The sequence below is a fragment of the Amphibalanus amphitrite genome, unplaced genomic scaffold (genome assembly GCF_019059575.1).
Source record: "Amphibalanus amphitrite isolate SeventyFive unplaced genomic scaffold, NRLGWU_Aamphi_draft 000153F_arrow, whole genome shotgun sequence".
Classification (NCBI taxonomy): Eukaryota; Metazoa; Arthropoda; class Thecostraca; order Balanomorpha; family Balanidae; genus Amphibalanus; species Amphibalanus amphitrite.
The window spans coordinates 703375-727560 of NW_024881648.1; the positions used below are offsets into that span (position 1 = coordinate 703375).

Below are 24186 nucleotides of genomic sequence, written 5' to 3' on the forward strand. Positions count from 1 at the left end.
ACATCATTGGTTTTTGAAGAACAGCATGTATTTCATTCTTTTGCTGGTCAGGCGGGGTAACACACTTTGCACTGTAACATATAAAACAACCTGAGGTTTTCACAAGAATGGTTATTTCTCAAATCTGTTCAACATATGTGGCGAAGAAATAGCTTAAGGCATGTCGAAAGCTTGCGAGAGACGTATACCACACACTGCATTCATTACGCGGCGATTCAGTAAAACGACCGTGTCCATTTCGCACTTGGTACGAGCTGATACCACTATGTTTCTAGCTACGTGCGTTGCGTTGCATGGGTTATAAGGCTCTCAAGTATGTACGTACACGATATGAAGTAGATAAAGCGTGTGTAAATCTCTTGTAGAAACACTAGCCTCGAATCGTCCAATTGTTGTAGATAATCTGTCTAATGAAGGACTTTAATGAGGATTAGCCCGCGGATAAACACGAGCACCTGTAAAAACGAACGAACAGCTGCTGTGACAGCTAGTGAGGAACGATGATGTTGAAATAGAAAGTGGAACATGTGTGAATGATAATTTCTAACAAATTTACCGTCAGTACGAAGCAATACCGAACCCATAACACAATCATTGAATCCCTCACCATTGGTCAGCCATCATAAAAAGCAGAACTTCTACGATCTTAAAGGGACTATCCCACCTTCTTAAATGTTGTTAAAACCAGTTAAATTGTGCCCGACTTTATAGATTGGATGACCAGGAACACGGTTCTGGCATTTATTTTTCAATAAACATCTTAGGCTTCCCATATTCCAAACACAAACTTTCAAATATGTGACGTCACAGCCCAAAATTACCTCCTTCCCCAGGCCACATTACTGTCATAAAGCTGATCCTTTTTACTCTGTAGGCACCACAACAAAGTTCAGACCAAGTTTTAAGCGATTTTTCAACGAACAAACCCATTTAAATCAGAATGACTAAACGAGGTGACGTCATACTAACGGTCGCTCCATGTTGAAGATAGGGCCTTGTACAAGGCCCATTTTCAAATGAAGGGAACGAATTTCTTCAACACCAAGAGGCCGCGGGGGTTGCAACCTAGATAGATAGTGGTTTCTGAACCTCGCCGCAAACTTAGCTATCTCAACTCAAACCCCATGTTAAAGGTGGGATAGTCCCTTTAAGCGTCTGGCTTGGAATGATCGGAAACGTAAAACTTAGTAACGTTCGCATGCTGGTCGAACGAGTTCAGATCTTCTTAGAGATTCTTTGCTGAGAAGCGGAGCATCCCTCCGTTGTCCCGTGTCCCCCACAGTGAATGTTTGGCTGTAGTTCATACGGACCTCGGTGTTGTCATGTCATGCCTTGGTCTCCGCCTCTCGTCCGTTCTCAGTCACCGTTTTCTTCTTCTCTTCAGACACCTCGTCATCCACAGAGACCGCCGGATTATCCTCCCCTCTGTACTCCGGGGCTCTCCTCTCCCCCTCTTCCCCCGCGGGACCGTCGCGCCCCCTTCCCACCACTGCCGCCACCTCCATCGCTGCCCCTCCCTTCCCCTCCTCTTCTCCCTTCTGCCCGGCGCGGCGGCGGCGGCAGCGCATGTATATCACCGCCGCCAGGCAGGGCCACAGCATCAGACCCTGCGCGATGACCTGCGCGTAGACGGCCAGCGTGGCGACGTCTCCGTCCGGCGCCGGCAGCGAGGCCTTCAGCAGCAGGAGCGCCAGGCCGCCGTTCTGCAGACCCGTCTCCAGACTGATAGTGACCACCTGAGGACAGAGAGGCACTTAGACGCGGTGGAGGATACACAGAAGGAAGGGAAATGAACACAGATCAAGGAGTCCTTCAAGGAGTAGCAGTATGGGCGTAAAATGACCTCGCAATCGGCGCGCCCCTAACCCCCAACAAACGAACAAGGAGTAGCAGTATGGTCGGCTGGGACGGCACAGCGCGGATACACCGATCGGGAAGCGATCAGAATCAAACAGTTGGTGGCTGATCTCTACAGCTGTTTGTGGGATCCAGCTTACTCACGACACCCGGATGTGATTGTCTGAACGCGTTGTTATAGTAACAACCCACGGGCTGTTCGGCCAACAGACTGGATTTAACCGGAAAATGCGGACTAGTGAAGCGAACACAGGTGGTTGACCTAAGACGCGGAGTGAATCGAGATTACTGACCTCGGTGAAGTATCTCGGTTCACTCCGAGATACTGACTTTTGCGAGTATACGTCTTCTTGCAGTACGTCTACTTGAGATAGGCTTAGAAGACGAATGCGGACCGGCCTGAAAGCACGTGACTGACCTGCGCGACGGGTCGTCTGAAGAGCAGCGCCAGTCCTCCGCCCAGCGAGAAGCCCAGCAGGACCACGGCGCTGCCCATCAGGAACTGGTTGAGGGAGAGCAGCGAGAACTGCTCCAGATTCAGCCAGATGCCCACCTGCGAGAAATGTCATCGGTTAGCCGCTGTCGTTTTATTTTCAGACGTTTCTGTGCTTTGCACGTCAATTCGTACCGTCGTGACGAGTATAAACTGACGGTAGTGCTCGTGCCCGTGTGTGTTCGATGGGGTAATCGCCAGATTAAGCCTGCGTTTCAGTCGGAATCCACGTCTAAATGTTGCGAAATTCGGTGTGTGCTGTTCGACCGAGGTTGTTGGCCTTGGGCGCAAAAATAGATGTGGAGCTGCGCAGGCTTAGAACGTTTCCGCCATTGTGCGACTGTGTTGATTTGGATAGTCAAAGGAAGAGCCTGTTCCGTACGGCTTACCCTGAATGAACCCCTTGCCTCCCCTCTCTCCAAGGACTATCAACTTGGCGTGCCGGGATACTGAACAACTAGGAAGCCGAGTTTGTTTAGAGCATCACAGCCACAAAAACAACTTGCATCGATCTATGTTATTTGTTTTTGTGGTCGCTAGCACAGCTGGTGGCAGCCCTCAAGTCTGGTGTTTGGGGTAGTGTGCATAGTTTGCGCGTGTTTATCTCGCCTGAAATATAAACATTGTCGCCTTAGATCCGTCCCGAGGTATTGACCAGACCCGCACACTCAACGGCCGTAGGTTTTAATTGCGCTCCTTATTTATTTGTAACATTCGCCACGATGCGTGTGCGTGCGGTGAGCAAGTCAATTGCTGGATCCTCGCCATGGGCTGCTGAGTGCTCCGCCAAGTGGCTACGGTCGATATTTGATCGTGTGGCCAACAATTTCAGCGGAAAACATAGAGAGTAACCGTAAAAAGTGCTTATGTCAAAAGCATCTCGAGCATGAAAGTGGTATCCTTGAAACAGAGGTATTGACTATAGAGTTCTGTGGTCATCACATGCCGTCTGTGAATACTGAATGCGTCTCGTCTCGTTTCATGCATAACCTGATTTCAAATGCAGTCGAGTGCAGCTCTGTGATCCGAGGCCAGATTCGTGTTGGCCTTCGCCCCAGCGTTCCGAGTGTCTGGATGATATCAGTTAGTGCCTGGCTACGTTGGCCTCAGTCTGCACACTCAAAGCCTGTCGTGTCTTGAGGCATTTGTTTAGGTATGTCAACGGCTTTGTGCCTCGGGGCAAGAGACGGTCACCCGTTTAGTTCATTGGTGGGAAGAATTCACAAGTTTTTCGTCCACGCAGTAAGAATGCACAAAAAAATGCGCAACCAAAGGAAACAACCTGTTGATGATGCGTGCAATGATTCGCTACTATCCAGGGTATGGTATCCCAGCATCCAACTTGTCCTTGATCCGCTTTTCATTATTAGTCTGAGCCAGTCATAGTTTTTGCTTCGGTAAATCAGGGTCGATGCCGGCAGATCTAACCCGTCGCTGCATTTGAAGTCAGCAAAAACATCATCCACAATGCCCTTCAATCGGTCGGAAATGGCCTCATCCTGGCCAGGCTCAGAGCGCTGAGCGCGTGTGCAGTGAGCCAGTCTGTCTTTTTACGCCGCTCCCCCGGGAGAGAACTCGACATACCGTGCAGAAGATGGCCAGCAGGACGCCGACCATGGGCCGGATGGAGCGGTCCGAGTACTCTTTCCAGTGCGGCTTCCACCAGCGCAGCACCATGCCGATGACGGAGGGCGCCGTCAGCACGAGCAGGGAGGACACGATGCCCTGGTACGGCACCTGGATGTCGTGGCCCGAGGAGGCGATCTTACGGCCCAGCGTGAACATCCACAGCGGCATCATACCTGCAGCGGAGAGGAAGACGAGGGTCATACCTGGACGGCGCCGCCGGAGCATACTTGGAAGAATGGCGGGTCATACTTGGCGGAGGACGGAGGGGCATACGTGACGGACGGAAGCAGCGCGGGTCATGCCTGTCGATAAATCAGCCTACTCTAAACTATGTTTCTTCTTCAGTTCCATCAAGCCAACGGAGTCGCAGTATTTCACTGAAACCACTTGAACCGCCAGCTTAAACCTAGCTCCTGTCGCCCATCTCAAGCTTTGATGTTCCCCGGTTACATCAAAGATGACGCCCGTCACCCCCCTAAGTGACGTCACTCACCGATGGCGGCCAGCGTGGAGACGAACGTCATGGTGACGCTGAGGTTGACGTCGGCGCCGAGCAGCAGCGCCCACAGGTTGCTGTTGCCGCCGCCCGGGCAGGTGCCCAGCGTGAACAACCCCAGCTGGTAGAGCGGGTAGCGCTCGAAACCCAGCGTCGCCACCGCGTACGAGCTCTGCGGAGAAAATAAAGTGGGCGGCGCAGGGGAATGATATAGTGATGCTGTACATGTTGATGTCTGAGGTGGTTGAACGGTGATGCTTCGTCAAAGTTAAATGATCATTACACCGACGTTCCTGCAAGCTAGTAAAATTTCAGGCGCGTGTGCTGCGGTACAGTCTACTTTCAGGCGTTTGTAGACCTATAGACCTATGCCGCAATACCTGTATTGCGGTACAGCCTATCTTCAGGCGCGAGTAGGTGTTGCGGTGCAGTCTACTTTCAGTCGTGTGTTCTGCGGTGCAGTCTACTTTCAGGCGTATGTGTTGCGGTGCAGTCTAACTCCAGGTGTGTGTGTGTTGCGGTGCAGTCTGTTTCCAGGCCAAAAATCCATGCCATTGCTAGTGGAAGCAACTTGTTAACTATCTAAGGCGTGTGTGTTTTGCGATACAGTTTGTCTTCAGGCGCGTGTGGGTATTGCGGTACAGTCTATCTTCAGGCGCGTGTGGGTATTGCGGTACAGTCTATCTTCAGGCGTGTGTGATGTGTTGCGGTACAGTCTATCTTCAGGCGTGTGTGGTGTGTTGCGGTGCAGTCTATCTTCAGGCGTGTGTGGGTATTGCGGTACAGTCTACTTTTAGGCGTGTGTGGTATGTTGCGGTACAGACTTCTTTCAGGCGTTCTTATTTTGCCGTTGATAAAATGGGGGTGCGCCTCAGTGTTAGATTGGCTTTGCAATGCAAACAAGCAGCAAGAGTTCAGTTATGGACTGATACGACTTTAAAATGTCTAGTGAGAGTCTAGTTTCCGCTGACTTACCAGCGGCATGATAAGGAACTGCGCCAGGAAGCCGGTGAGCGGGCCGACCGGCTTCAGTAGCGACTGCTTGATGGCCTCGAACTCGAGCTGCATGCCCATGTTGAGGTTGCTGCCGAGCGTCATCACCATCAGGATGCCGTAAAAGGCGTAGTCCTTGGCGCTGTCCTCGCGGACGAAGCTGACGTGCACGGTGGAGCTGTTGGAGAGCATGTCGAGCCATATCGCGCTGGTCGACTGGTTAGCCGCGATGATCCAGGCCCGCGGCGTGATGGAGTCGTGTCCCAAGTACTGTCCGGTGACCTCCACCGACTGGGTGCGGCCGGAGCGCACATCCTGCGGGCTGAGTGTCCACGAGTCGGGCACCATCCATGTGCGCCACTCGACCTCGGGCACCAGCGAGACGGCCACCAGGTCTGCGGCATCCAGCGGCGGCTCGGCCGGCTCACCCTCACCAGGCTCCCAACCCAGGGTGAAGTTGAGCACGCTGGTGGTGTGGCTGGGCACCTGCTGCAGCGAGGACGGACTCACGGAGAGTGTGAAGGCCGCCAGAGCCGCCGGTGCCAGCTGCAGCAGCGCCACGGCCGCCGCCAGCGTCCGACACATCGCTGCGGGCCGTGTGATCGGGTGCGCTGTAATCCGGAAACGTGCCGCCCGAACTCGGGTCACGTGCGCTCAGGATGTGCCACAATAGGCACTACGCAACGCTCCGTAATCACTTTTGAATGCTCATCAACTTGATGCAGTGCAACCGGATATCACTTAATGTGGATTTGAAAGCTTTGTGAAGGTTTTCGCCACTCAATTCAATACGAGCAGTATGTAGAAGCCTCAGTTTGCTAGGGAAACAGACAATACCGTTGAGTGAGCTGTATTCAGAGGCCTTTAATTAGGTTGTTATTTTGAGCCATTTCATTTGTCTCGTTGTCTTCCGACCCTGCAGGTACGAGTGCTACTGCTCCGCCGGTGGATGTATGCCGATAGTGCCTTCGTGCTGAATCTAAACAGAGTGGAAGCAAGATTAACTGTCAGAACGCATGCACAGGCAGAAATTGCACAATGCACATCCGCACAGTTCACAGCGCACACAAAAAGGGCAATACGCTCCGCAGTCCGTCCTCATTCGCATGGTTCACGGTATTCCCTTAGTGAAATCATCACGGCTGTTGTCCTAACGTTGACGGTGGCTCTATCCCGGCTAATGTTTGCTCGCGGTGACCCTCTCATGTCACGTTGGTCGGCGAGGAGACCCGGGACGGGACCTGTAACTCCCCGGCTGTGCGGGGTCGAGGCTGGGTCCCACTTTCCACCGGCCGGGTAAGCATGACGTGGTCGTTGTGATGCCATCCAAGTGGAAGGCGCCGGTCGGTTCGCGGAAGGACCGGGGTGCGTACGGTTTATCCACGGAACGTCTCCGGGTTTTTGTCGACAGAGCTCAGTGTTTGTCCGTGATGCAAATTTACAGTCGCAGGTCCGGCTCGGACACATGACTGACATTCAAATAGTTCGTTTATTTTCTCATTAGATTAAGACAGGCGGTCGGTGGTGGGAGTAAGTTGTCCCTGGTGTCTTGCTAAATGAATGTGGTACCGATTGATATTTTAGCTTTTTTGAAACCCCTAATTTCTTACGACCGCATTTCTCCTTGAACGGTGACCTCATGCACAAACGACAACCAGAGTCACATTTCCAGCGGGGCATCCCATGCGTCTGCACGCCCAAGGCCCGGTAAACGACTTGTCAGTAGCATCTCGGCGTAAGTCTTATGTGTATCAGCATGATAGTCCTGCATGTCCCGCGCTCTGGCACTTAAGATCGTCATCGGATAATTCAAAACAAAGAGCTGTGTGGAGTAATATACCTACGTACTTACAAGAAGTTTACCTTTAAAGTATTTTCGACGAAGGATGTGCGAGCATTTTTTTTGGACGGATATCTGTATTGGACTTTTCAAACTGTAGGTACTTGTCGCGTTTTTTTTTCAACATTTGGCACCGCTAGACCGTCCACGCACTGGGCCGGGCACTTTCAGCGGTCACGGGCAACGGTCCGGAAAATTCAGGATGCCGAGCGGTGCTTCCGGCGTGACTGAGGGTTACAAACCGCTCTGTGAACGGCGACCAGCTCGAGTAGGAACAAGCCCCGAAGGTCAGCGGGGTGGTACCGGTGTTCACATGGCGTGGTATCTTCTATCTACAACCATCCCCCGAGTTATTATATTGAATGGGTTCTATTTACTGAAGTGATTTAAGGGCCCATTATGGGCAATTAAGCTTTTTATTCAGCGTTTGCGGGAAGACGGCTTGCTGAAGATGTAATGGGTTTACCAAACCTATCGATGCTATCGGATTTGATTGAGCTCGATATCATCTGCGGAGTTTTTCTTTTCTTTGATGCCTGATGGCAAATTACAGCTGGCTGGAGCCGGAGCTGCCGGAAGCCGCATATTTCGCCCGTTGCCGCAGCCGGAGGCGCCAGAAAGTTTTATCGTAACCGGAGTCGCAGTACATATAGTAAAAAAAGAAGGGCGGTTTGGGCTCCGGATGAGATTCTAACTAAACACACATGCATTAGCGCATCATCTGCAATTTTCAACATCCTGGAACACACACCAACGCATGGAGACGTAAAATCCGACAAGTTTTTAGAAAGTTTAATTCATCACAATTGCCTTCTCTATGCTTCTTATTGTTTCGGTAGTTCGTTTCGATTCAAGTGAGGATTCCTGACGTTTGGGATGCCAGGAGCCGGTACATTCTGCCCGCAGAGGGAACCGAAGTGCCCGACAGGAGTCGGTGGAGCCGTTCAATTTTATTGACTCAGCATCGCATCCCTGATCAGAATCGGACACCGACGAACCTCAGTGAGCTTAGTTTGACCTGTTCGAACGCACGTTTTATGTTGGGTACGTTCAATGTGTACCGGTGTGATGTATACCTACCTTCGAGTGAATATTGACCGGCCAGTGGCCACTGACAGCTGGGTCACTGGTCCATGCTCCCTGCCTCTCTCAAAGGACCGGTTTCATCATTGCATCAATGGCATTGCTGCCTTGCAAGACAAGAAACGAATGAATAATTCCGTTCAACCCTGGCATGGCTGGTTCCTTGTCTCGTATTATGTTCGATAGGCAAGCCACTGAATTGCCCAAATCGGCCAGTTCTTGACCGTATCCATGTTATGCGTCACCGTTATCTGTATCTGTATCCGAGATCATCAACAAATAAGTGTATTCATGTGCATGTAGCATCTATGCTTATTTAATACTTTCTAATGGCATTGACACGGTCCTATCATAGGTAGCCTCCGGACCATCTCACCTGTCCTCACACACTGAGGTGCCGGCGCCGGTCTGACTGAGCTCACAGCCTCCTTGCAGCTGCTCTGCGCCGTCCGCGAGCTCCGCTCACCACGCCGGCCCGCGGTACACTCGTGGGACCTCTGTCACCGTGCGGTGGGCGCGTGCCCACCCACCGGCGGCAGACGGGCTGGTGAGTACACAGCGGAGCGCCCCGGCCCGTACCCACACCCGGCTCCGGGAACCAGACGCCGCCGGCGGCACGGCACCCGCGCCCGGTCACAGGGTATTCGTGTCGTACGGGTCGGATCCCGGTACAGAGGGTGTCCGGGAGACCCGCCTTGTTTGATCGGCGACAGACTGTTGGATCGATGGAAGGTTTCTGCTGAATCATCCCACGTTGCTCCGTGGAAATCCGGCTCAGGTGAGCGGTGTGTAGGTCATGGCTGAGCGGGTTGCCACTGCTGCATCGGTGTGACGGTCCAGCTCCTGCGCCTTCCGTGTGTCGAACTCGCATATGATGCAGGGGAGGTGAAAGCATGCTGAGCCCGCCGCCCGGGACCGTTTCAGGTCCTCTTGAAAATCGCTTTACATATCAACACGTAGCGTGTAAAAGGGGGTTGCTCATGCTACATTTAAAGCACGCCACAAATTACTCGTAACTCCGCCGAAAGGGGTTTGTTTTTTCGGGGCTGGGGGACAGGAACCGTAAAAGGAGGTGCGCGAGCAGCCACCGGACGTATTGCGGCGCTGGGAGGCTGCCCTTCGAGCCGGCCGCTATTGACGCCACCAGACCGGACAAGGTCAACGGATGCCGACTATATTGGCTGAATTATTTCGGATTACGTACGAAGCGTACGATTGTCTGTGAGTGTGGACACCGCCTCGCTGAAATCTACGATAAGTTGTGGGCTCGACTCGACCAATGCTCGATAATAAATTTGAGCTCGGTTGCCTGACCGACCGGTAGGGTTATTACGAGGAGGGAGCATTAAGCGTCGTGGTGTCGATGTGGTGTCGACGTCGTCTTCCTTTTTAAATTATATCGATCTATCAATTGCGTTTTTTGAAGGCTTTAGTCACTGTTGGAACCAGAGAGATGTCACTGAACGCTGCTGAAAAGTACCCATGTTTCCGAAAATTACTATAATGCTATACATATTTCCTGATATTGTGCTGCTCTATGTATGGCGCCTGGCGGCAGTGCCAGTGGCAGTGGCGCGGGAACCGGGGGGGCTAGGGGGGGCTGAGCCCCCCCAGCTTTTCGGCTGGGGGGGCTCGTAATGTATTTGAGCCCCCCCCCCCCCAGCTGGAGGAATCGAAATCGGAAATCTACCAACATAATTTCATAGATTCATACATAGGCGTGGGAACCGGGGGAGGGGGCAGTGGGGGAAGCTTGCCCCCACAACTCTGCGGCCGTGGGGGCGGTGCCCCACAACGTTTCATGAGGCCAGGAACCGTCGGGCAGCTTGTCCTCCCCAAATTAGGGGTTGTGGGTCACAAAGGAAGAAAGCATGTAAGTAAAAAATCCACCTATTTCACTGGCTCGGCAACTCATTTGGCAGATTAAAACCTTTACTCCAGGTTGCCAAAACGGTAGTTTCTTCACTCAGCTGAGACGGAATACCTCACTTTTTGAAAATATTTTCTTTTCTTTTTTTTTTGTTGTTGAAAAGGCCAAGGTCTGAAAAATAAGTGGCCTAAAACCGGTGAGAAAACTAGATTTGGGGGTACCCTAGGTTGATTTCTATTATGGTTCAGCCCCCCCAGTCTGGAAGAAGTTCCCGCGCCACTGGCCAGTGGGTAGGCAATAATTGGTAATGCGCGCGGTAAAAATCGTTACAAATTAAACATAACCCTTACAATGTCAGTGACATTGACTTTTTGCCTAGTGCCTACATGCAGATATGTAGTTTTTGCTTTTTGTATGCGGTAGCTTGCGTTGGGAGGAGACAGCTGCGAAATAGTGTTTAACTCATAAATTTGCAGCAAAATAATTATCTCGTTTATGGTGGGCATGAGACAAAAAGAAAAAGCTGTGTTCGCATTATTTTGCAAGTGCTGCTAGCGAAGATTTTACCCAACAGTTGCGGCCCTTTAGCCAGATACTAACTTGCGTAAACAGTCTTGCGTGCAATGATGAACATTATATCCTGAAGCATTATAGTGTGCTGCGCGCGGATACTTGTCAATTATTTTTTATTTTGTTTTTCTCTGTGTTGGGACGGCAGGACGGGCTGCAAGGGCCGAAACTTTTGAAGGTTAAGTACTAAGTAGTAATTTTACTTGCTATGTAATACATGCTTTATTATGATCACATGAATGATGAAGGATTTGTCAGCCATTCATTTTATATTTGTTTGTCTTTGAATTTTATCTCGCAAGTTTGAGGTTAACTTTCCATCTTAAATAACCTTACCCCCTTTGTCATTGCACGATATGAAATTGTTTTTATTAAATTCACTTAATAGAGACTTATTTGTTCACTGCTGTGCTTTGTTAGTTAGGTAGATGAGCTGATTTTTGCCAATCTTGATTGCCAGTCCCATAGCTCAGTCGATAGAGCACTTGACTCTGTGTGGTGAGAGCACACGTCCCCAGTTATAACAGTCTTGGTCTGGGTTAGAAGCATGATGGGCACTTGACATTTATGGGCCTCCTGAGTCCCTGACAGGAATGGTTGCAGCAGGCCGTAGCCAGGGTGAAGTCAGTGAGGGCCTAGCCGTGCACGGTGCGCGGCTGTGTACGCATGTTAAACTTTGTACTCCAAATTCTGCAATCTGCCATAGAACCAAAATTGCACATTCGGATGGTAGAGGGTCGGGTCAACGCAACAAGCTTCGCTTAGCAGGGGCTATGTTCTTGTGAATCCTTCCATTCAAATGATTGGATTAAATTTATAAGCAATATCAATCTTAACTCGCAAGTAGGTGCCTAACTATGGAAACAGAGTTGACGAGCCACACTAGCCAGCAGCCAGGGTGACTAGTCTGCACTGGATCACACCAGTCAGGCTGGAACTCAGCAAAAGATTGCAATGAGCAAAGGCCAAAGGCTATCAATTTTATTACAAAAAGTAAATCATTTCTGATAAAAAGTGCAATAATTTACCTCTAACTACTAGGTACTAGGCATTTTTCCTGGCTGTCACATTGTGACCCACTTTTATTATTATTTCTTTTTTTAATAGGTAACGCAACACCAGCACAGTGGTTCAGCACAGTGATGACATTAGGCCCACAATGTTCCACACAAAATATGCACTGCACCACACTGCCATTCAAAGGTAAAAGTACGGTCCACATGTCATTCTTTTCTGAACAGTGACATGTTTTCCCTTGCATGTTAGGGCAGCACAGCGAATCTCCCGCTACATCACCTCACTGACTGAGTCCCTGTGGCTCGCACTGACAAGATTTGGTCATCATTTCCATGTTTTTCAATCTAGTTACCTGTAAAATGATTCTATAGTGAGATTCTAAGAAGATGTAGTATAGTAATTTTTGATATATAATTACTTCTCACCACAATTAAGCTGTGGCATTTGCAAGGTATAGGTGTGATGACCGAGTCAGTCGTAACGTGTTATCTCCCTGGTTTACAGATGAGTATTGAATGTGGCATGCTTGTCATTGAAGGTACATGCACCCCAGGCCCAGTCTGTGTCTGCTAAGCATGGTGGCCTGTAGCATGCGCCTATGGGCTATGATGTACATATGTTGCTTGGCGCTGCATGCGATTTCATCACCGTCAGATCGGAAACACTTCTGGTGAGTGATGTTTGTGTTGTTACTTGTTGGGTGTCGTTTGCTTTCGGTCATATCTCTGGCAAAGATAAGCCTTCATTGTCATTAACATTAACCGTGATCACTTCGGCAACTGCTATGCTATGGTTTGCATGGAAACTAGCATGTTTTCCCCCCTTTGTGCTATTGTTTTGCTCGTGCTGACTGTGCACTGCCGTTTGTGTGTTTTCAGAAACCGCTTGTCTCATTCTTTTGTCCTTTACCTGTCTGCTACCCATATCATACCTTTCTACCCGGGCAAACATTTATTTCTGTCAAAATACAGCATGAACAAGAACAGGCGCGTATAAGAAATCGACGAGACGGTGATGACAGTTTCAGAAGTTTCCATATATAATTGACAAAAATGGATGCAGACAAACAACTCAAGACGCTGAAGCAGACCCGTGCAAGGAAGCTGGGAACACTGACTAGGACAAGACGGAGAGCATTCATTCTGATAGAAGCCAAGGGAAGCCGCACTGAGTTGACAAAGATACTGAAAGAATTGGACCTGACATTCGAAGCTGTTCAAGAAGCTCATGATAGTTTTGTCGACCAGCTTACACAAGAAGAAGACGTCAAAACGGCAGTAAAGTACATAGAAGATGTCGAGAAGCAGTACTCTGATGCTGTGGAAAGGATAAGTGAACATTTGGAGGCGAGAAAGGATGAAGCACCTTCAGTTGCCTCAGCGGTGGGTCAAGTGGCTGCCAACTCTGCGGTCTCAGAGCGATCCGAAGTAGCAAAGGCTAGAGAAGCTGAAATACAAGAACGTATCAAGGAGATGGAGTTTTCCCAGATGAAGAAACAGCTTGAAATAGAACAACAGGAGCAAGAGCTGAAGCGCAAGCGTATGCTGCAGGAGGCGGCAGATGCTCGCTCACGAGCCGCGCTGGAAGCGAGTCTGCAGAAAGCAGCGCTTGACGATCTGCAATGGGAACGGAGGAATGATTTTCCGGACCTCACCGAGCAAGATGTTCATGCGCCAATGGCTCATCACGATCAAGGAAAAGAAGCACTCATGACAGGAACCGTTCTCGAGCCTGAGGACAAGGCGTCAAGCAGACGCTGTTGCTCGGCATCCAACAGGAACACACCGAAAGTGACATTGCCACAGTTCAGTGGCAATTCACTGGAATGGCCGCAGTGGTTCGGTTTGTTCTGTGCTCTCGTGGACAGTCGGGACGGACTCTCTGATACTGAAAAAATGGTGCATCTCCAGGCATCAGTTATTGGACTGGCAAAGAAGACCATAGCGGGATTCATGTACAGCCCCCACTTGTACCGCGACGCACTCATGGTGCTGCAGGAGAGGTTTGGTCGTCAAAAGGATATCGTCCGTGCTCACCTCAGTACCCTGTTTGGTGCGCCGCGCATCGGCGTCTCTAGTGCTGCTGCTCTAGAAGAATTGTACACAAAAGTCAATTGCACAGTGACAGTTCTCCAGAGTCTTCACTGTGACGGTGATCTGATGAGTCACGAAAATCTGCAACGAATGGTCGAGAAACTCCCCGCCGATCTCAGAAGGGAGTGGAGCAGACATGAGATTGAGTCGGAACTCAGTTCACCGTCGCTAGCCACGTTCAGCAAGTGGCTTGGGGGACAGGTTAAGATCGCCTTGAACTGCATCGATCCCGTCTCGCATGTACTTGAACGGAGGACATCGTCGAAGAGAGCTACTTTGTTGACAAGTACTGACCACACGGCGTGCGTCTGCTGTGACGGAACTCACCACCTGGCGGATTGCAGCATATTCGCCGGCTGGTCTGTGGGAAACAGAGCGCAGTTTGTGGCTGACCGTGGACTGTGCTTTGTATGCCTGCAGCACGGTCATCTGATAAGGACCTGTCGCTGGGCTAAGCCATGCGGAGAAGAAGGTTGCACCATGCGTCATCACGAGCTGTTGCATGGCAGCAGTCGTGTATTTCGAAGGCAGTGGCCTGTGGAGGAAGCTCGGCAGCAAGATCATGTCGTCAAAAGGCAAACATCTGCAAATGACGCTCAAGCACCAACGCAAGTGGAGACTTCTGTTCATCGCACGGTGGCGACTTCGTTTCCGGTTGACGAGTCCGAGACACTATTGCAGATAGTGCCAGTTCGTATCCACGGCGAGGGCAGCACGTTCGAGGACGTCTTTGCTCTGCTCGACCCTGGGTCGCAGACCTCACTCTGTGCTGCCGATGTGCTGACATCCTTGAATATCACAGGAACACCGAGTGATCTTTGTCTCCAGAACGTTGAAGGCAGTGGAAGCCCTCAGAGCTCACAGAAGGTAAAGCTCCTAGTGAGCCCTCGAAGTGGTGATCAAGTACCGATAGAAGTGTCCGAGGCCTTCTCAGTTCCCAGACTAAACGTGAAGCCACCGCAGATATCAGCTAACCAGAGATGCAGGTGGGAGCATACATTGGACTTGGACATTCCGGACTACAGGGGAGTGGAGATCAAACTGCTCTTAGGGGCAAATGTCATCGAAGCCGTCATTCAACAGGAGGTGAGAATCGGCAGACCTGGTCAACCAGTAGCAGTAAGAACTGCGTTTGGGTGGACATTGACTGGCACGGTCAAGGGTCTGGTCCCAGGACCACTCCGGCACGTCATGTTCATCAGGAAAGCCCCAGTGGAACACGACCTCACGTCTGCGATCGAAGACTGGTGGAAAACTGAGTCGTTCGGGGTGAAGATACATCAGCCTCTAGCAAGGTCTGTTGAGGAAGATCGCGCTGAGAAGATCATGGGAGCAAGCGTCGGCGGGGTTCAAATGGGTTGGCACTTTCTTTCACTGATTTGGATCAGAGGATTCCCGAATCTCCGCGATCCTGTTAGCCACAAAAGTGTGGAAGCGCCGGCTCTCGTTGTTCAGATACTTCAGGACAACGACGCTGTCACTCCAAAACACAGTCCGATGTATCTGGTAAGTCAGTTCCTTCACGATGGCTTCTGATAGTCGGGCAGCCATCACCGCTGCCTGGAGTTCGAGACGGACAATTGAAAGCTGCTTCAAAGGCGCGACTCGTGTCTTCGCTGCAATGAAGCCGACGTTGATCCCGCCAAGCTGCACTGATCTGAGGAACGCCACCGCTCCAAAGGCCGACTCCGACGCATCACAGAATATATGCATCTCGTACCTCCGCTCATCGTCTTCTAGGTTCGGATGCAAACATCTCGGTACCACCACGTCACTCAAACGAGGCAATTCGGCCACCCATGCGCGCCAAATGCGCATCTCATGCTCATTCAGTTGCTCATCCCATCCGAGACCCCGCGCCCAGAGTCTCTGCACGAGTAGTTTCGCTTGCAGAGAGTACGGTGCCACAAGACCCATGGGATCGAACAGACGGGCAACGATAGCAACAACGCGCCGCTTCGTGATGTGCTGCGAGGTTTCCACTTCAACACATCGAACACCCAGAGTATCCTCGACCGAATTCCACGGGCATCCGAGCACGTTCTCCGTCGGTCCATCCATACCCGCTCTCTCTTCCTCTGGGACGTCGAGGACGACTTCCTCCGAATTGCTTCGCCACTTTGTGAGCCTAAACCCACCTCTCGATACCAGCTTCGTTACTTCGCTTCTCAGTGCTTTTGCGTCTGCGACTGTCTTCTCTGTTCTCAGTAGGTCGTCCATGTAGACGTTACGCTGGACGGCCGTCGCTGCCTTTCGGGAAATGACTGTATCTTCCTGGTGATCCATGGCTGTCTTACACAAGACGTAGTTGGCTGAAGCTGGGCTACACCGAGCTCCGAAAATCGTCACCGTCATGTTGTAGGCATCTGGAGGTTTCGTGAGATCCAGATTTCTCCAAAAGAAGCTCAGAGCAGGCTGATCGTCGGGAATCACACGGACCTGATGATACATCTTTTCAATATCACCAACGATAGCCACGGCCTCCTCTCGGAAGCGTAACAGTACTCCCGGTAGGCTGAGCAGCATATCGGGGCCCACCAAGAGCTCGCTGTTGAGAGACGTGCCTTGGAAGGAGGCAGCAGCATCGAACACCAGTCTGAGCTTTCCCGGCTTATGAGGGTTGGTAACTCCATGATGGGGCAGATACCAACTCCCGCTTGCTTCGGAGGAGCTGCTGACAGAGCCAAGCTGGCTCAAAGGTCCTGATTTTCTGCGTGAAGAGGAGGATGAGTGGCCAACTCAAAGCGCTGTAGATATCCTGAACTCTTCGGATCCGGAAGTGCGGACCGTCGGTGCTACTAGCGCCAGAAGTGCTTCAGGAGAGTTCCTTCCGGATCCAGCGAGCTTCTCTTCGTGGTTGAGGTACAAAAGAGTGGTCGCCTGGATGATTCGATTCATCCGAAATCTCCAGTTGAGGCGAGAGGCCGGGAACCAGCAGCTCATGACGGGGCCTCTGTCTGCTGCTGAACTGGAGACGGCGGAAGCGGTCATCGTGCGTGAAGCACAGAACAGACATTTCGAACATGAGATTCGGAGTCTGAGCGCAGGAAGTCTGGTGCACCGATCGAGTCGGATCAGGAACTTGTCGCCGTTCCTCGACAATGCGGGTATTCTTCGTGTCGGCGGGCGACTAGGCAACGCCCCTCTACCGTTCGCTAGCCGACATCCGGCGCTCTTGGCATCAGAAGACCAAGTGACACATCTGATTATAGCGGACGCTCATCAGCAAGTGTTCCACTCTGGAATGGAGCGCACCCTCACGGAAGTCCGACAACACTACTGGCCGTGTCGAGGAAGGTCGCTGGTGAAGCACGTGATCCACAAGTGCCAACAGTGTAAGCGCAGACGCTGTGGTCCGCGAATCCCGAGAATGGCCGACCTTCCAGCCAGTCGGTTCGATGAAACGCGAGCATTCAACACTGTCGGGATAGATTACTTTGGTCCCATGGAAGTGAAGAGGCTTCGGAAGATAGAGAAGCGGTATGGCGTGTTGTTCACATGCTGTGCAACAAGGGCTGTGCATTTAGAACTAGCTCACAGTCTAGACACAGACAGTTTTCTGCTCGCCCTGCGACGATTCATCGCTCGTCGCGGCAAGCCAAAGCTGCTACTATCTGACAACGGGACCAACTTTGTCGGGGGAGAGCGGGAGCTCAGAGAATCATTAGCAGAGTTGAACCAATCGAGGATCACAGATGAGCTCAGCCAGAAAGGAATTGAATGGAAGTTTCTCCCTCCTGGAGCTCCACATATGGGAGGCGTTTGGGAAAGGCTAGTGGGGAGTGTGAAAAGAGCTATGAAAATGGTTGTGGGGAACAGTTGCCTCACAGATGAAGTGCTCCACACTGTGCTCACTGAGGTGGAGTCGATGCTGAACGGTCGGCCCCTCACATATATCAGCATCGATGGACGGGATCTAGATCCGCTGACACCTAACCACTTGCTTCTGGGCTGCGCGAACGCGAACCTGTCTCCAGGGAGATTTCAAGATAAGGAAGTCAACAGTCGAAAGCGATGGAGGCAAGCACAGACTATAGCCGACCACTTCTGGCGCCGGTGGCGTCGCGAATATCTCCCTTCGCTGATTGCTCGGAGCAAGTGGCAGGAGGACACGAGAAATGTGACAGTTGGGGATGTAGTGTTAATGGCTGAAGAGAGCGCTCCCAGAGGTTTCTGGCCGTTAGCGCGAGTTACTGAGGTGTACACGGGAGAAGATGGAAGGGTTCGTTCAGCTGAGCTGAAGACGGCATCGGGAGCGATCTATCATCGCCCGGTAACCAAGATATGCGTATTGGAGGAAGTTGAAGGTTGATGGGGAGTAAGAGGCCCGATTTCCTCGTCCTGTACAGAAATGTGCTGTGCCTCGGGCTGAGCTTCCTCATCCGTCTATCACTGCCCAGCCCCGATTCCCACCTGTCACGCCTTCGACGACTGAGACTGGCGATGGTGGCGTCGTCTTCGGCTGGAGCGGCTCCGAGGGCGGCGCTGATGTCGTCATCTGGGGCGGCGGCATCTGCTATTGGGACAGTGCTTCCGGCCGGGGTGCTACCGGCGGTCGTGGCGCGGCCTACTGTCGCGGCGGGCGCTGCCGTCGCGCTACGGCTTGCTGTCGCGGCGGGGCCTGCCGTCGCTGGACTCGGAGCGGCGCGCTGCGGCAGCGGCGCCCGCGTTTAGAACGCTTGCGACAGTGGACACTTACAGAGTGTTGCGTGCGTTCAGAGTGGCGACATTCAGCGAACGAGTTCATCGTGAGAGTGACTTTTACCGACGGTGGCTCGTGCACGCCACCTGAGCTGTGGTGTCGAGGCTGTAGCTCGATACGGGGTGATTAGTAAGCTCTGAAGACTGTACCTAGTTTCGAGCGGTCGCGGAGCTGACTAGAGCGCGATACGTTGATGATCGTGTGCATCATTGCGTTTGTGTTGGCTGTGAACTTTGTGTTGGCAAGGAACTGAAGGGTGCTCCGCTTCCCAGCTGTCAACATTTGACGCAGATGCAGTTGAGCGATGTTGATCTGGAGTGCTTCAGATAGAAGTATTGTATTCGGTTTAGTTGTGTTCGCTACGCGAAAACGAGGGGGATGAATGTGATGACCGAGTCAGTCGTAACGTGTTATCTCCCTGGTTTACAGATGAGTATTGAATGTGGCATGCTTGTCATTGAAGGTACATGCACCCCAGGCCCAGTCTGTGTCTGCTAAGCATGGTGGCCTGTAGCATTCGCCTATGGGCTATGATGTACATATGTTGCTTGGCGCTGCATGCGATTTCATCACCGTCAGATCGGAAACACTTCTGGTGAGTGATGTTTGTGTTGTTACTTGTTGGGTGTCGTTTGCTTTCGGTCATATCTCTGGCAAAGATAAGCCTTCATTGTCATTAACATTAACCGTGATCACTTCGGCAACTGCTATGCTATGGTTTGCATGGAAACTAGCATGTTTTCCCCCCTTTGTGCTATTGTTTTGCTCGTGCTGACTGTGCACTGCCGTTTGTGTGTTTTCAGAAACCGCTTGTCTCATTCTTTTGTCCTTTACCTGTCTGCTACCCATATCATACCTTTCTACCCGGGCAAACATTTATTTTCTGTCAAAATACAGCATGAACAAGAACAGGCGCGTATAAGAAATCGACGAGACGGTGATGACAATAGGGGCAAGTGCTTTATTTAAAGATTGTCTATTTTATCATTTGTTTTAACTTCTTTTCTCTTTCAGAGATAATTCATCATGGGAAATTTCATGGGAAAGGCACTTGATGAGAGCTTCAACAAGAACAAGAAATTCATGATAGAGATGCAGAGCATTCAGGTATGAATTTGCTTTGTAGGCATCTCGATATGTATACAGTGAGTGTTTGACACTGTATTTTTTTTTTGCTCCAAGTGTTCTCCAATTTCCCTTCATTTCTGATGTTGTTGCCTCATTCTTGTTGCCTAATCTGTTTTATCATTTTACTACATATGGGCTATATTTTGTTAGCATGTGCTGCTTCTAAATGGCTCATCATTAAAAAGAAAAGAATGGTAGAGAGTAAAGACAATGACTATCTGGCATTGACTACTATACTACCGCTACTTTTAAATACCAGTATGTTGACTAAATCGACCGCTGTGAAAGTGTTACAATCTGTAAAAGATAAAAATATTGCAAAAAAAACTCACCGTGTAGCCCTGTGTGTAACCGTATCCCATGCTGGCAGCTGGAGCGTCAGATCCACATGCAGGACCAGATGCGGCAGCGGATGCAGGCGCTGCAGGTGGCGCGCGCCCGCGAGCTGTTCTACTGGTGGGCCGCCTTCTACACGGTCGGCCTGGTCGGCGCCGTCGCGGTGTAAGTGCCGCCGAGGATTAGGTTACCGGTCCCTGCTGTCAATGTAGCTAGCCGACCTTCAGATTCGTGAAATTAGCAGTCTTGCCGCTGTCGGTAATCGGTATGAAATTAGCTGGATGTGTGCTAAATGACATCTGTGAACGGGCAAAGGTTGGATAGGTAGGGAAAGCTGTAATAGGGGACGAGAACTACGGAGTTTTTATATTAAGCGCCCTCGTAGCTCTACCCCGATCTGCTGACTCCCCACCGCGCTGGCAGGGCGCGGCGAACCGGTCGGCGCACCGCCCTGTTCCCGTTCTTCCCGCTGACGTTCATCGTCGGATACCAGGCTGATCTGGCCTACGGAAACAAACTGGAACGCATCAGAGGTAAGGTTTTGTTCGCAAGGGGTGGGTTTGACTCGTCCGGGAATAGTGTTGGGAGAATATGTTTTTGTGAGCGAAATAGTTTCGGTTCATTGGCCGCACATCCGCATTACGTGCAGACTTTGCGACTACATGCTGCAGTCGGTACCGCTGCTGGACCTCCCCGTTGATGACTGACCCACCCCGACGATCTGACCTGACCTAACCCGAACCAATGGCTGACCTGACCCGACCCGTCCTCCCGCCCTGCGCTTTCAGCGGAGGCGGAGCACATAATGCGCTCGGAGACGGAGCTGCTGGAGCCGCCGTGCGGAGTGCCCACCACCTCCGGCATTGACGCCGCTCGCCACAAGCTCAGCGACGAGCAGAGGTACACGCGCAAGGTGCGCGACGTCTACATGTAGTCCGTGCTGCCACCTAGTGGCGGTGGCGTAACTGCAGCTTCGCGCCGCCGCCACTGTCCGGTGTGCTGCGCCTTGTAGAAGCATGCGTCCTGTAGCATCCATTAGAGAGGATGCGTTTATGGAAGGGAGGGAGGGTTAGCCGTGCGTCCGCCTTGCCTGCCCGGGCCTGTGGCTTAGCTGTGACGTCATATCGTGTGAGTGACGTCAGACCGTTTGACTGTGGCGTCCTGTCGTGTGATAGGTCGTGTGTTTGCCTGTCTGTGTCTGTGCGTCTCTCACTGCTGACGCAGCCGTAGGTCACCTCCAGAGGCCGGTGGTCCGGTTGGTAGTTGCAAGTTGGGTTGATTGCGTGCATAAGCCAGAGCAGGTATGGGCTACTTGTTAGTGATAGCTGATAATGATAGTGATCGAGGGAAGCAATGGTCACAGCTCACAATTTTTTTTTCTTCACAAACTGGTGCTGTTGTCACTCAGAGTTCGTTCTAACCAACAATGCCTGCGGAGGGTGAGTTTTGCGGCAGATCCGGGCGGCTGCCGACTATTATCTGCTTCGAGTAGCACCTCCGAATAATTTTTTTTGTCGTGCTATGTTAAACATGGTGTTTTTTCTACCTCCGTTTAGCGGTTGTTGTGTCTGGTTATTTCCCGATGAGCTGGCTTAGTGCTATTGTCAGTTTAATGTAGCTCAAACTGCCAGTAACTTTACGGTAGAATGGTTCGATTTCCGTCTGAACTTTTACGTACAGCAGCCCTGCAGTTTTTCTCAAGTGTTTTCCCTGTGACTAACTTAGAAACTATTTAGAGTTCTGTTATTTTTTAGAGGCCATACTTACAGCAGATATATTTTAGCTGTTAAGCTCAGGCTTACTTATGTGACTATAATCGTATCGTCGAAGTGTGTTATGCATGAACCTTTTTCATTCAAGTTTATCGTTGACGTCTGAAGTCCCAGAATAAGGTTCTGTGCAAGTTCTGTGGATCTGTCAAAATTATGTATTAGGCGATACCTATGGCATCTAGGTGCCCACTCCAACTAAGATGCATCTACGATTGTATTGTCTGACTAAAATATTGACCTTCGTTTTAAGATTTAGTTAAGTCGTCCTATCTTAAGCAGGGAATATCGTTTGTAAGACCTGGCCTAAAACGCCTGGAAGGGACTATAGTTAACAAGTTGCCACTGCGGTGGCTGTGATAGGGAATGGATGTTAGGTGCGTGTTTTAACCGTGTGCCTCCCGCCGGTGTCTTGTTATGTGCAATGTGCACTGATTTGTAGATAACCCGCGAGGTGTAATTAAGGTTGTGGGCTGATTTTGCGTAACTTGTTTCCATTTGTAATTCGAAATACAAATATATTTGTATATTCATAATTGTTATGCAATCAAACTTTTGTCTAAAGCACCTTAGTTGTCACATCTGACCCTTCACGTGATTTGATTCCAAGCAGTGGACCTTTGGGGATCCACGACTGACCCAGACATATGATGCACTGGTGGAATCGGACCGATCTTTGGTCAGCTCGACTTGCCCCTGTTGATCGACGATCGTTCTCCCCTATCCTTACCGCCTGTCCCGGTCCCCGCTGCTGCCAGGGTTTTTCCCTCCTTTTTTAACCCTCCCCATCCCCCCCACTCCTGCTGACAGATTCCTCTCCTCTCCTGTCCGCCAGACTGAACCTAAGACGGCCGCCCTGTCCCATCTGCTGCTGACCTGGGAGGCTAGCCTCACATCCTGACCGTCCTCGCGAAATCCCTACACTTCGTACACCGAGTGGCCGACAAGAGCGAATACAGTAGAAAGTGGTATTTCGAAGTCATTGTCTCTGAAAGCCGCTATCTCTGAAACTTGAAAGGTATGTTTGCATTTGGTATGTTGAGGGCGTTAGCTGGGTGTGTTTTGAAGGGATGTCACAGTATAATGTCAGGATTGAAACAGAATAAAAATGCACGGTGCCTTTGGGAAACACTGGCTTGGCCTCCATGGTTCGATAGTGTAGATACGCCCTCACTGTGTGCTTACGGCTTATGCATGAACAACCGTCATCGCAGCTGCTACATGCGTTGGTATGTTTGCATGCATGGTTCCTCGGCTGATGCCCCACGCCCGCTTCTGCAGCTTTGGCTTCAGTGTGTCCGCTTGCTTAAATGCCTGCTGGTGTCTTCGGTCCTTATCGTTTACATAGATGTTTGTAAGTTTCTGCATGCTTAGGATTGAAGTGTATTTGCTTTGGTCATGAAAAGGAGTGGATGGTGTCATGAAAAGGAGTGGATCCAGTAGCATGTCGACATCCCGGTGTTTGGACCACATTTCGACTAATACCCTTATTTAGTTTGAATTTCTCCTACCATTATCTGGTGGTTTGATATACTCGTATACCGGGACTTGACTCGTTCCTTTCGATACTCTGCCACTGCGACCGATCTAACCTGGACCATTGGACGCGTGATGTTCGATCTGACCCAGCCGACCCTGCCCGTGGTTTGACCACAGGAGTCGACCTAGGTCCACTCTGCATTAGCCGGCGGACTCCTGTCAGCTCGGGGGATCAGTTCAGAGCGGTTCTGGACCCCTCAGTGCCTCCAGTGCTGCATACGAGGCTCTGCCGCCGTCTGAACCTCGGCGACTAAATGCAATACGAGTAGCAGGCAAGGTAGTTAACGGTGTCACCGTCGGGCGTCGAGATAATCACAAACGTATCTAGCTAGTATGACGGGCTGTTCAAAGTGCGGTGTTGCCGTTCAATTGTGTTCGTTGCATCAGCTGCGGCCCGTGGCCTTTGGAAGGGATGGTCATTGGTCACTGCCGAATTACCTGATCGTTGTGATGAGCCTGGCTGTTTGAGTGTATGGGAAGCTGAGCGCCTGATCAGCTCTGGGGGCGCGGTCAGAGGTCGAGTTTGTGTTCTTAGTAAATGAGTATTCAGTATGAAACGGACAGACGGACAGTGATTGCCACAATCATTACAGTGTCCCGGTGATTCCGATATGGTACTGTATGATTGTTATGTGTCTCCATGCAATACATGAGTCGCTTTCATGTTCCATTGTCAAAATTCCTTCCGCAAGTCGGAGGGGGGGGGGGGGGGCACGACGTCCACAGCACAGGCACTGTTCGTTACCTGCATTCATTATTTCGATTACAAGC

General features: G+C 51.0%; 2 protein-coding genes across 15 annotated transcripts; one reads left to right on the top strand and one right to left on the bottom strand.

The window, feature by feature from the left end:
* Positions 1-10: 10 nt before the first annotated feature.
* LOC122383038 (sodium/bile acid cotransporter-like) lies at positions 11-9010 on the bottom strand. Of its 2 annotated transcripts, none has more exons than XM_043369113.1 (6): positions 8778-9010; positions 5451-6447; positions 4473-4647; positions 3935-4152; positions 2276-2410; positions 11-1736 (listed from the first exon to the last, which is right to left on the bottom strand). In XM_043369113.1, exons 2-6 carry the CDS (start codon positions 6051-6053, stop codon positions 1326-1328), a joined length of 1542 nt encoding a protein of 513 aa, XP_043225048.1. In that variant the 5' UTR covers positions 6054-6447; positions 8778-9010; the 3' UTR covers positions 11-1325. The 2 variants fall into 2 exon arrangements, with proteins under 2 accessions (XP_043225048.1, XP_043225047.1); XM_043369112.1 differs by having other exon boundaries at positions 8768-9010.
* Positions 9011-10888: 1878 nt separating this feature from the next.
* LOC122383037 (plasminogen receptor (KT)-like) lies at positions 10889-24078 on the top strand. Of its 13 annotated transcripts, none has more exons than XM_043369100.1 (8): positions 10899-11009; positions 12353-12518; positions 19658-19750; positions 20142-20272; positions 20531-20640; positions 20896-21020; positions 22712-22894; positions 23533-24078. In XM_043369100.1, the coding sequence occupies exons 3-7, from the start codon at positions 19670-19672 to the stop codon at positions 22775-22777; spliced, it is 513 nt and encodes a 170-aa protein (XP_043225035.1). In that variant the 5' UTR covers positions 10899-11009; positions 12353-12518; positions 19658-19669; the 3' UTR covers positions 22778-22894; positions 23533-24078. The 13 variants fall into 13 exon arrangements, with proteins under 13 accessions (XP_043225032.1, XP_043225035.1, XP_043225034.1 ...); XM_043369105.1 differs by having other exon boundaries at positions 10991-11010; positions 20896-21007; XM_043369099.1 differs by lacking the exon at positions 12353-12518.
* The last annotated feature ends 108 nt before the right edge of the window (positions 24079-24186 follow it).